Raw genomic sequence first — 13,222 nt, forward strand, 5'->3', positions numbered from 1 at the left:
GCGCCGCCCTCACCTCTCCGCTCGGAGGTGCTGGGGGAGGGTGGGAAACGGGGGACAGCCGTGGGTATTTCTTTCCCCGGCCCTCTGAGGGGGAGTTCAGCCGTTTTCCCCTCGGTCAGACTGGCTCGGCTCCGTGCAGGTAGCCGAGGCTTCTGGGTAGGAGTATCTCAGTCACAGCGGGTCCCCAGAACGCTGGTTACTCCCCTAAACAAAATCAAGAGTTACACCGGCGGGAGCGGCCAGCGAGGGGTGGGTGGGTTCCGGGTTTATTTTTCTTCTTCCAGATAAGCCCTTTTGTGCCGCTACTCTCGGTCCCTGCCCCGGAGCATCGGTCCCTGCCTGTCCCCGGAGACTACAACTCCCAGGAGGCATCGCGCGCGGAGCGCACACCTCCCCACGCCCCGCCCCTGCTGCTATGCAAATATGACTCTGCGGCGCCGCCAATCCGCGGGTGGGTTGGTGCCGTCACGTGGCGCGAAGCTTCCTTTCTCTGTGCGCCTCTCTTTCCTTCCTTGGCCGCCATCTTGTTCTCACCGCGTGTTGGGCTGCGGAAGATCCGCCGGACTCAGGTGAGACCTTCTCCGTGATCACCAGCACCGCTCCGCCGGCATGGCCTCCCCCTTCCCCTGCTGTCTCCTGGCGTGGGGCGAGTGAGGTGCGCGGTAGTTCGGCGCTGTCCCGGCGCCTTCCGCCGCGCTGGGCCGTGGCGGGGTCGCGGGCGCCAGCCGTTCCCCGCGGAGAGGATGGAGGTGCGAGGCCGCGCGCTGGGGCGCGGTGTGGTGGGGTCTGCGCTGGTTCGGGTGGCCCTCGACTCTTTCCTGGAGCTGCTGTGCCCCGTCCGGGCGGGGTTGCCTTGTTTCCCGAGGGATGAGGCCTTAATCCTCTCCCGCTCCCCGGCGCAGTCCCTGTTCGTGTGGTGATCCTCCCCGCGGTGCTGGGGCCTCGCTGGGTCCCCGCTCGCCCGCGGGAGCCCCGTTTCCCCCTCATCGCTTCCCTGGCACAATGCAAATGCAGGGGGGTTTTCCCCTTCGTTCAGGGGATCGCTGGTGATTTCTTGGGGTAGAACAGTGAAATGCCTTCCTTGTGTTGGAAGGCTCGAGGTGTTTTTCCATCTATTACAGATTTTCAGGCCTTCCAGGCTTTAAAGGACCCACTTGACCCGTTGGAGAAGCCACTTGACTAAGTTCCCAGTCATTGAATTGGATGAATAGCTGCCAGAGGTTCATATAGGAGATTTGTCAAGACATGAACCTCCCTGAGTTTTGAGCTGGCTTATTACTTAAAAATATCAGAGATTCATTATTTGGAATGTAGTAATGAATCTCTCCCTGGGCTCTGTTAAAGATAAAGGTGTTTTCCTAGAAGCACTCGTGCTATACGTGCTGATTTGGGTCTGTTCTGACTCAGTAGTTCAGTGAAATGGTTCCAACAGTAAACTAGCTTACTTGAACATTTACATTTAGTACCTCAGACTGATGCAGAATCAAAGGTCCTGTTGATTTGTATCATGGTACAGACATTTCAGCTAAACAGACTGCTGCTGGACCACTCTGTATTATTTAGGTGGTGTGGCTTCAAAGCTTTTTTTTAATGTGTATTTGTTTGATGCACTGATTTGGGAAATTTTCTGTAAGTTTAGAAACCTACCACAGTTTTAAGAGTACTTTTAAAATGGACTGTGGGAAACTTTTTCTTAATATTTTGATAGCTAACTAGTACTTGTGTCTCATTCTTATTCTTTAGACGCAGCACTATGAACCAAGAAAAACTGGCCAAGCTTCAGGCGCAGGTCCGAATAGGAGGAAAGGTAAGAAAACCACCAGCGATGCACAGTTTCTTGTAATTTACAGACTGAAGGAGAAACATGTCTGACATCTGTTTTTCAAAACATAGGCTTTAGTTCATAGGACAGAGGAAAAAAATATATACATTTGAGGCCTGAAAAATACAATTTCTGTGTGAGTTGGATCATAGTACTGCTACCCGAAATGCAATTTTCTGTCAGTTCACAACTGCTGGATGAGTAGTTTATAGTGCGTAAGCTTTCTTTTTAATTCAGTGACTCTTTGCGACCTGTGAAAGCTCAAGCTAAGCTTACTTGTTGGTTGTTCCAGTTCTGCCTTTCTCTTCTCCCTGTAGGGGAGTTCCTTCCTTTGTGCCAGCTCCAGGGCTTATCTGACTCTGCACTGACCTGTTTCTTTTCTCTGAGCCAGCAGGTAGCTAACATGACAAGAAACCTCTAATAGTTTGTTTAGTGTGGGTGTTCATCTCCTAACCACGGGTGGGGTTGTACAAAAGTTTGCAGAGTAGGAATTCCAAAACTGCTGTCTGGAACAGTTTAGAAATGCTGATTACTTGATTACAGAAGTGTGACCTTTTAAAATCACTGTATTTGTGCTTCACCTTGGGGAAAAAAAAAAGTTCTTGGGGAAACTTTAGATATATTTCTTAATAGTTAATAGTATTTGTATAATCTAGCTTGTGGAAAGGGAAATATACTGCTGCTCTTTGGTGTCTTTTTGGTCTTCTACACTTAAGAAAAACCTTGGAATTGAGACTGGCAGTTAAGGCTGTAGGTGAAGAGAAGTAACTTGAAAAGCATTTTTGACTCCAGAGCTTTCTCATAGCTTACAGATAGGTTGCTGAGAGTGCGATACAACTTTAAAACATTAAAATGTGAGGTTTTGAGAGTAGCTGACTGTTGTGTCTTGATTCTTTTCCAGGGAACAGCTCGCAGAAAGAAGAAGGTGGTGCACAGAACAGCTACAGCTGATGACAAAAAACTTCAGAGTTCCCTCAAAAAACTGGCAGTAAATAACATTGCTGGCATTGAAGAGGTATAGTGATAAAATAAGTGTTTCCTGTTTGAAATTAAATTCACTGTGTTGTTCTGGTGGTGTTTTATTTTTAACAACAGTTTTCCCTTCAAAAGCTTACAGGTCTGGTTACTGATATGTAGTTATTTGATTGTTGTCTCATTTACATTAATGCATATGTACCTAGAGGAAGAAGGGAGAAGGTTCTGCTGGTCAGACGGTGATAGTGCAAGCTAGTAAGCTGTCTGTCATATATGTCTTGCATTCAAACTTCTCTTGATTCTTGACTTCATGAACTTGATTACCTACTTTAAAGAGAAGAGCAGTAAATGCACATGTACGGGCACATCTGAAGCAAGGGTTGCGTGGTGCAGAAGAGAAAGAAAAACGTATAAATAACTGGATTAAGAACTTGAAAGTCTGTATTATCAAAATTAGGTACTTTTACTGCATGAAAATTACCGGAATTGTTTGTGGTAGTCACAGGAGATGCCATCTCTTACAACACAATAGAGGCTACAGAACCAGCTTCTGTGTTAACGTAAGTAGGAATGTAAAGGATTCAGCTATTCCTTGAATATGTCTTATTTTACATGTATTATATATGAACTGACATTTCCCATAACACTGTAGAGAGTGACACTCATGTGGGAGGAGGAGGTGTTCCTTCATCATGTACTCAATATTACTGTAGTACTTGGTTAAAGAAGCATAATATTTCATCTGTGATTAATTAAGTTAAGCAGAATTGCAAGGTGTCTCCAGAGGTCACTTAGTACATACCTTTCTTCCAAAGACAAGTACAGATTCAGTGTAGAAGCCTGGTTTGCCTTAAGTTTTCATATCTTTTCTATACTTCAAATTCAATCTGTCTGTCTACTTAAGCTTGATAGGTATATACTGAGCTATAGGAACCCAAAGACAGACACAGTTCTTTGTTTTGGGTTTTTTTGTTCTGTTTTTCCCCACAGAGCACAAGATCTTTATTCGGACCTAGTTATTAAGATTTTCAATGTCTTGATGAGAAGGAAGGTGATGCAATATGCTTCTACTTTGAAAACTAGGTGCATAATTGCAGTGTGTTGTTTATTCAGGTGGACACAAGTTGACATGGGTAAACTTTGTGTATATAGAAGAATTTGGGGAGGCTAGTAATGTTGAGTCAAATGCTAGTAGTTCATCTGTGTGGGTTTTAAGAGGTTTTGGGATGTGCTTGAAGCCTTTACCATTTCCCCATGTGTAAAGAGGCGGGACATACTTTAGTTTTGCAGGAAAGTGACACACAGGGTTTTCCTGTTCAAAACATATTTTGAACTCTGCTGCTGTGTGAAGATTGATAACTTACATGTTTGTGTGTCTGTTCTTTAGTTCCCAAATTTCTGTTTCTACTTGCAACTTCTACTAAAAACAATACTTAGGAGTTTCATGACATAAGTTTATTAGTACTGTTTGGTTGGATGGGTAGAATATTCTTCCTTTTTTCAGACAGAATTATTTTCCATGTAAACATAGTTTAGCCATGCCCAGAAGAAAAACCTTTTTAACTTTTAACTTGAAAGGAGACAGAATGGAAAAACATAAAATAAACCCCATACAAATATGCCAGTCTAAACTTTGACAGTAGGAGCAAAGCAGGCTGCTATGCTGGCTGTAAAACTTAATTCTTGGTGATTCAGACGACCAGGGAAGAGGAGAGAGCAGGATTACTGTATGATGTCCTTAGTTTTAAGAATCATCATGGAATTATTGTATTGGGAAGGCATAGAAGCCTGTTCTCGTGCAGTTGGTACGTAAACTTCCAGTTCTGTGTGTATATGTGCAGGAAGCATCCTTGCCTTGGGCAGCTTCAGCAAGTAGGCCAGACTGTGCATCTTGTGCCTTTGCCAGTTCTGCTGCAGAAACAATGTTTTCCTGATAGGTGACACAGAGGGCTGTGAATGGTGATGCCTTAAACTGATGTGGCAAGGCTTTTCTGTTAGAGCTTTTAGTTTGTAAAGAGTTACCACAGAGCTGAAGGTTTCGTTTGGTTTTTTTCCCCCTAGACATTCCTGACAATGAACTCATTTATACCTTACAGTCTAATAACCTATGTATGTTTTTCTGCCTTTGTTAAAAATATACATGAACTGTATGATAACATAATCCTTGCATATTTATTACTTAGTATTTAGATAAGTGTATTTTATGAAGGAGCCATAGCTCTTAAATTCTACCTTTTCATATAATATGTATGAACCCACATTTTACCATTAGCTCATATTTTACTTCCAGTTTAGGTGATGTTTAATTCCAGATGCTTTTATCGTGGTTATATTATTGTCTAGGAGGAGTACTGGTTTTGTAATTTTTTTTATATTTTATTATTTTAATCTAGATTTGAATTCATAATTTATCATGCTTGTCCAACAAGATGGTGCAACATTTACAAAAATGTTATTAATATATTTAAACAGGTGAACATGATAAAAGATGATGGAACAGTTATTCACTTCAACAACCCCAAGGTTCAAGCTTCCCTCTCAGCTAACACTTTTGCAATTACTGGTCATGCAGAGGCTAAACCGATCACAGAAATGCTTCCAGGCATATTGAGCCAGCTTGGTGCTGACAGCCTAACAAGTCTCAGAAAGTTAGCTGAACAATTCCCAAGACAAGGTAGGTCTTTTTGGAATCCTTCATCGCTGATATAAAGAACACATGAAGTATTAAAAGTTTTAGCCCAAGTTTAATAACAGAATGTGTGACTTAAAAAGTGATCAAAAGCAATGTGCTTTTATTTATTTGCCATGGTTGTGGAAATATAGGGGTGGGGAGAACATTTTTTTTCTTGTCGATTTAAGATTCTGTATAGGCAGGCCCTCATTTAAAAACAAATAAAAATCTGGTAAGTCAGGCATGCCATTATTCCAGGTGTACAACTGTGTATGCCAAAATACTTAGGAAAGCAAGTTCAGGTTTTTACTGGGGAAAAACTCAACAGGTTCTTTTTGTCTGGGAATCGATTCTGTTTTGTTCATACTGAATATATTTTTGTTGTGGATATAGAGGAAGAAAGGTGTTATTTATCTTCTACTCTATAATTCCCTTTGGAATTAAACCAAGACTTTTAAAAATTAAGTAAAAATCAAATATTTTATTAAAAAATAAAAACCCAAAGTTTTAAATGTGATTATTTTTCTTCTAAGTGTAAAACCATGGGAGCATGGTGTGTGTATATGTATGTGGTATAACTTACTGTAATTTTACTTTAAGAAATGGAGTCTGGGAAGAATCTCTTTTAGAATACCCTCTTTGGGGAAGCACTGTAGCATGTTTTGTAGAGGTCTCAACTATTCTCCCTAAGCAAGTTTGTAATTTAAGAATAAATGGAAATGGAGTTTGTAAAAGCTTTCTTAGACCGCAGAACAGGTACGCTTTTCATTACAAGTTGGATATTGGATATATCATGTTGGATATTGCCAAAAAACAGTCCTTAATATCAAGTCCAAGTGAAGTTGGGCATTAAAAATTGTTTTTCATGTTTATACTGTTACGGCCATTAAAAAGACTTTAATTGGACATGTTGCAATTGTCTGTATTTGGAAATGGAAAATATATTACCTGTTCTAATATTTTCAAGAAATAGTTATTCCTTCTAAATCAATTTTAATTTCTTCTGTATTTCATGTTCAGAGTTTAATTGAAGGTAAAGGATTTGTTTTTCCTTTACTAATATTAATATGTAAAATATCTTTCAAAATTTAGAAAATGGATCATCATAAACATATTTCTTTGATACAACCTCAGTACCAATAGATACTCTGCTTTCTTTGGACAGTGCAGGAAGTCAGATGAGACTTCTTCAATAAGAAGAAATACTTTCTTTCAGGTTTTTTTTTTAAGTTCTTGCATTTCTCTAGATTACTTGTGGCATGTTCCAACTTCCATGACTTACAGAAGACTAGGTTTGATGCAGGACCCTTGATATGGAAATGTTTTTTCCTACGGTTGTGGCCCCTTGGTAGTTGAATCATATGATATGTTGTTCCCTGAGTGGTACCACATTATTGTTGCATTGAAACATATGACTTAGACTTAGTCACGCTGGGTTTTCTCTGTATCATTTGATCTTTTGCTAGCTCTGCCTTCATGCCCCTAAGCATTTGAAAATGGTTGTACTAATACTTTGATATAAGAATGTTCACAAGTAGACCTTTTGGTCATGCTGATTACTGTTGATACACAGTCACTTGTGTGTTTGTCATTACTGGGGGTTGGGAAAATGCTTTCTTTTTTCACCTGTATGTTATGGGTTTTACTTTGTTGTGTGGTTGTCCCTAATTCTGTATAATGAGAACTCAGCACCAAATTTCTTTTTACAGTGTTGGATAGCAAAGCACCAAAATCTGAAGATATTGATGAAGAAGATGATGATGTCCCAGGTAGGTACATACATCCTTATATGTCCATTTAATGTATAAATATTTCAATTCATGCATTTATAATTTAGCTCTTGGTGTGATTATACTTCTCACTTGCTAAGGGAGGATTCATACACTGGGCAGCATTAAAACATTGATGACTTTGGATTCTGGCTCTTGAAAAAAGGTTTGCCGTGTGCAAATTGCTTAATTCTTAAGTGAAAATAGATTAAAATACTTTGAGAGGTTGAACAAGTGATCTCAATGTCCAAATGAGGTTTTAGGGCTGCAGAATGACAATTGATGTAGTCATCAGGTTGTCTTTAAATCAGTGTCTAGGGTGGGGATTTTTATTTCTGTAGTATGAGAAACAAAGCTTATGTCAGTGTCTGAAAGCTTCTCAATAAATAAATAAAATATTTTAATTTCTTAATTTGTCAATAACTGTCTATCAATCACCACATTCTTCTGTATTCATCAGTATGGTATCTTGGCTAAAACAACGAACTGGTGGACCCAGAGGTTCAATCCTCATGCTCTGGCACTGGTTTATTTCTTTGTGACACTGCATAAAATTCAGTTCTCTCCAAAATTTTCTGTTTCCTGGAGTACAACAGTTAATGGGTGTCTAACGTCGGGCATTCTTTAAAGAATGCTGATGGCTCATGACTCACCTGCAGCTAGTAGAGCACTTCTGAAAATCAGATCTTAGTCACTTCATGTTAAAACTTCCACTCTTCTGAGTGTGCCTGCAGTTCTAGTTCTTTGTGTGTGTTCAAACAAACCCTTATTTTCTAAAGCCCTTTGAAATCTGCCCATAATAAATGGTGTACATGAGTCTACTAAGAACTACTTAACCTTTCCTATAACATATGCATTTTCATTAAACTTATGAAGGTATTGTTACTAGCCATTACTGTATTAAATATCTTCATCTCTTTCAGATCTCGTAGAAAACTTTGATGAAGCATCAAAGAATGAAGCTAACTAAATCATTAATAGTTCTGGAAGCTGGCATGGACTAGATTTAAGAAATCAGCTATGTGGTTCCAAAGTTTTAAAGAAACAGAGAACATCATCTGTTAATAGTTCAGTAATATAAATATTTTGTATTTTTATGATGCTGTTTGTTCAGCATTTTCTGTCAGTTGATTTTGCATTTTGCACTTACTCCCAGGATCTACTCTTTTGGTCAAAAAGAAATGTCAGTGCAGTTTGAGGGGTGTGTGCATGTGCGTGTGTATGTGTGTGGGTGTACATATAGTGGAGAACAAATTGGAGAACACTTATTTAACCTCTTCCCCTTTTCCTTTGGAAGTAGAAATAAAATGAATCTTCAGCATTGTTACTTTTGGATTATCACCAAATAGTGCACAGAAGGTAGTTAAGATTGAAATTTTGTCCACATTTTGTGACCTGGAGGCATTACACCATTAAAACTTGGGTTTAATTTGCTGTTAACTATTGTACTTGCAGATGTTTCTCATCCCTGTTGAAATGTACCCATGATAATTGTTACCACTCTTAATGTTGATCCCAGATGATGCTGAAGACAAGCTGTTTTACCAGCTTGTTTGGTACAGTAACTTTTTAAAAAAGAAAACTTGGTCTCAGAAAAGTGTGCTTTTTTTTTTAAACGTTTCTCAACTTTTCCTCCTTTTTTTCTTGTCTCTCTAACCTTTTGAGAAGCTGATGTTTGACTCCTGCCACATAGGCTTAGCAGTATGTTCTCTTGCTTACGTATTTTCCATGTGAAAAGGAAAACAAACACTGTGGTTCTCTACCATCAGGTCACTTACTAAATTTGGAGGTCTAGTTGGTAACAGTCCAGTGCACCAGTTTTGCACAGTAACAGATTTTTGCTTGAATAACTTCAAGCTGTTCTCTTGGCATGACTGCATTTACTAGCAGCTGATGATCCACTGTCATTCTTATGGCACTAGAAATTAAATGCACCGTGTGAGCAGTGTTTACGGTGGGAGGAAAGAGTTGTTGACATTTTGCCTTTGCTCCTGCTGGGCAGTTTGTGCAATGACTAGCTCTAAAGGGATATTTTTTTTTTTTTTGCCTGTAACTTACCTTTGCCTATAACCTACCTCTAGGTTTGGTGTCATCTATGTAGTAGCTTCTTGAAAAAAACACATGCTCCTCAGGCATAAGGAGGACATTGGGAGGTACTGTTGGTACAGTGCAGTATTTATGACCTTTCTTTGAAATGCTTAATGTGAACCCATTTTCTCAGAGGCTCTTTCAAGGTTCTTGATGTGATGTGCATTATGGTATAGTTAGACATCATTGTAACCTGTGTCAAGGGCAGCTGTGGCTTAAGCAAGCCATCTTTTTTCCTCTACATCTGTCACTTAACTATGGCTTAATTGAAACATATCAGCTTTTTATGTAGGTTCATACACTAGAGAACTGAAAAAATACAAGGTAAACAGTACATGAGTTCTGGTGACATCATCATAAACCCATGAAAGCAGAGTTGTAGTGGTTTCTCATCTGAACTCTTCAATTTATTTTATAGGCTTTGTTCAGTTTTTCCTGTTATATTTTATATACTACATGGAACTTACTACAAAATAAAATAACAGTACAAAAGAGGAAATGCTCCCTCTGGTGTGTTGTCTCCTCCTCCCACCAGCGCTGGCTGAGGGACAGGTGGATGCAGCAGCTGTTTCAAACAGTGCTACATCCTTGCTGACAGTGACTGAGGAAGATGCATGTAGGACTAGGGAGGATCCTGTTAGAGCTTTAGGATTTCACACTCCCATATGCTCACTCCTATTTTCCCTGCAGTGTTGAATGAAACTTGGGTTTGTTGTATGGTTAATCTTAAATTGGCTGCAGATGCATTTGTTCTGTTTGTAAGGAAGAGATGTCTTCATTAATGGTGTGCGCAGGCACAGTGAATTGCTTTTTGCTGCCTCTGCGAGCTCAAAGAGCAAATGAAGGATACTAGGAAACGTATTTGCAGTGTTCTTCCGTTTGCTTAAGGGGCATGAGTGAAGAACATTTCAAAGTAGCAACTGCACTGAGTTTATGTATGGAACATCCCCTCCCCCTAAATACTAATCAGATACTGGAAATTTGTGCTCGTTGGTTTCTGATGGAGGAAGCGTGTCAAAAGTAATTTTGTGAGAGATTAAGAGTAAGCATTGGAAACAATGATATCGTAAGTTTATATAGTTGAACTTTGATTCCTACAAAATACTAATTAATTTTTGCTCTTGGTCATGACAATTTACATGTTAAACCCTCACTCTTTCCTATGTTTGACAACCAGTAAACTAACTAAATATGCTAGCTTATGTAGTTATATTCAGTTTTTTCACTGTATCTGAAAACAGTCAACCACTTATGATTTGCTGCTGGAAATACTAGAGCTTATCAATCATTAAACTGATTTTAATTAAAAGTAACCCATCAAGGCTGTTGTGGGAAAAGCTATTTTTCTTCTTCATATTTATTCATGGTATAACTCAAACAGCATTTGTACATGCTGATGGAAATGTGAAGTTGCTAAGAGCAGTTTTGGGGAGTGTTGGTACAATAAACACTCCCCATGTGAAGGCAAATGTTAAAATGTTCTTTGCTTGACTTGAAGCACGATAACCACTGTATTTCTGAAGCACTTGAGCTTATTTGCTTGCTATTTAAACACTGATGTATTAAAGATACTGGTGAAGATACCAACATATTAAAGATCTTGGCAGTGATTTGAAAATAGGAAGGTAAAGAAAATCGTAGGTTGAAACATCTATGAGAATCAAAACTGAATTGGTGAAGACTGAAAGAATCCAGAACTTGGCAAATGTGCAAGACAGCAAATGTTAGTCTTCCTGCTTGGATTGCTAGATTTGTGTAGTTACTTAGTTTACAGATGAGAAACATGGGACTGGCTGGCTTTCCTCGGGCAGGAGACTTGGTATTGAGTGCTGGTAAGGATTTCTAGTGTAGCACTCGGTAACAAAATAAGTTTGTAGCTAAGAGTGTCGGTAGAGTGTCGGTAGGGAGGAAGGTGGTGATATAAAAAGAACATTTATCATCTAATACAGACTTTGGGGGAAAAAAATAGGGTTTTGGTGAATTTTTTCTTTTTAACTTTGTTATGTAGGAATATTGGAAGAGTTCACAAGAGTGATAAGGATTAATTTAGAACTACTAAAGTTCTGCTGAAATATGTTGATAATTCACTAGTATTTGTCAACTTTCCATGGGAACTAAGAGTTGCTGTGAACTCCCTTCTGCCAGGATCTTCACAAATAATGCTTTGGATTTGGTGTGTACACAATGAGCGCTGGAGGCCTTACAAAGGATTTGGTTACTGAGCAGTGTATTGATTCACCAGCGTATTGCTGTTAACAGGGAGGAACTGAAGAAGTTACAACAGCACAGTAAATCTGTGCTGTATGTAAGAGATGAATTCATGCCTCTACTGAGGAATGTCCCAGGGAGGATTCTCTGCAGTTTCCCTGGAATCAGGCTGCACTGCTCCAGACAGTAGGGATGTGCAGAGGGGTTAAGCAAAGTGCTCTGTAGGTGAAGGAATTCTTCCACTGACCCCTAACATTAGTCTCCTTCTACTATTTGAAGATGATGCTGGTTTGTTGAACAAAGTGAACAGACAGATTGTTCTGGAGATCAAGATTACACTAATCAAATGATCCATGTTTTGTACTTGAGCAAATGAAGTGATGCGGGACAGAAGCACATCACACTAGCCACAGCAACTTTGTGGAAGTAACAGAAGAAGTACAGGGAATGATTATTCACGTTTAACTGCTTTCCCATCAAGTAATTTTATTTTTTTTTATTCCCCCCCAAAGACCAGTTTGCAGACACTGAAGAACTTCATGGATTTATTCAGAAACATGGGGGCCACAGTGCCAATCAAGGATTCGGGTAACCAAGCAGAGCAAGCAAAGAGACTAATTCTAAAATCGGTCTTGCTGGTATGTCTGGTTAGAAGCTTGGGTTTACATCTAGAGCAGGATTATTGGGAGCTGGGCTTTTACTTCAGACTCTGGCACTGTGTATTTGGCAAGAAAAAACCAAACTCATACATCTTCCAATGCCTTGGTTTGCCTTTATTTCAGGAGTACTGCTCTACCTCCTGTAAGTGTGTGGTACGTAAATTAATGAACACAAAACCTGGATGCTTCTTGAGAGAAAAGAGCTACATCTGTGCAAACGGTATAAAAAGCTACTTTACTTCCATGTGAGAAACACATACTATTTGGTGGGCTGTCAGTACTGTTAAACACCCTCTCACTAAACAGACCCACAACTTGTTCAGACGCTATTTTTTCTTGACAACCTGGTATCTGTTAGATTCTTAAATATTAGGCAGCATTTCCTTTGCATTGCAGAGGGATTTCATAACTATGCTAAATTTGTTGCCTCCTTGAAGTAGAAGATTATCTGCTTCTTTGAGTTCTTGAAGTTGTTTTTGATGTTTTTGATAAAATATTAATGCTAAGGCAAACATTGAAACAAAAAAAAATTATATTCCAAGGCCTTTTGACCTTTCAGTGCACATATCCCTGCTGAATAAAAGGAGTTATGCAACCTCTTGCCCTTTCTTGCAAGATCCTTGCAGCAGCTGTAGTAACTGCTTATGTCAAAAAGTAATATTAGAAAGTATTTAACATATTTTTAGATTCCATCTAATGCAACTTAGCTGACAAGAAGAGCTAGTGCTGTGTGACCAGCTTTCTACAGATGCTGGAAAGTGTGGTGCAAACTATGTTCTGAGAACATCAGATCTGGTTTAGAGGCCATGTGTGAAGCTGCAAATTTCCAAGTGATGCAAATTATTGCCAGACATGGGTAAGTGAAGACTTAAGAACTCAACAGGTTGTCAGCGGGATATTAGATCTTTGCACACCAAGAGTGAAGTTCCCTGAAAGGCCTTCAACCATCTCGGGCTTCCCTGCCACCAAGGGAGACAGTCTTCCCTTCCTTTGGTTTCCCAAGCACCAGCGGTAGTAGCTGATGTCTAAG

At 39.6% G+C, this 13,222-nt stretch overlaps 1 protein-coding gene across 2 annotated transcripts; it reads left to right on the top strand.

Moving 5' to 3' along the window:
• The first annotated feature begins 12 nt into the window (after positions 1–12).
• On the top strand, positions 13–10,666 carry BTF3L4 (basic transcription factor 3 like 4). 2 transcript variants are annotated; one of them, XM_054833119.1, is made up of 6 exons: positions 13–569; positions 1,744–1,807; positions 2,724–2,837; positions 5,270–5,471; positions 7,178–7,237; positions 8,161–10,666. In XM_054833119.1, the coding sequence occupies exons 1-6, from the start codon at positions 424–426 to the stop codon at positions 8,205–8,207; spliced, it is 633 nt and encodes a 210-aa protein (XP_054689094.1). In that variant the 5' UTR covers positions 13–423; the 3' UTR covers positions 8,208–10,666. The 2 variants fall into 2 exon arrangements, with proteins under 2 accessions (XP_054689094.1, XP_054689095.1); XM_054833120.1 differs by lacking the exon at positions 13–569 and adding an exon at positions 605–655.
• Positions 10,667–13,222: the final 2,556 nt, after the last annotated feature.

This window comes from Grus americana, chromosome 8 (assembly GCF_028858705.1).
Source record: "Grus americana isolate bGruAme1 chromosome 8, bGruAme1.mat, whole genome shotgun sequence".
In the NCBI taxonomy this organism is placed as follows: Eukaryota; Metazoa; Chordata; class Aves; order Gruiformes; family Gruidae; genus Grus; species Grus americana.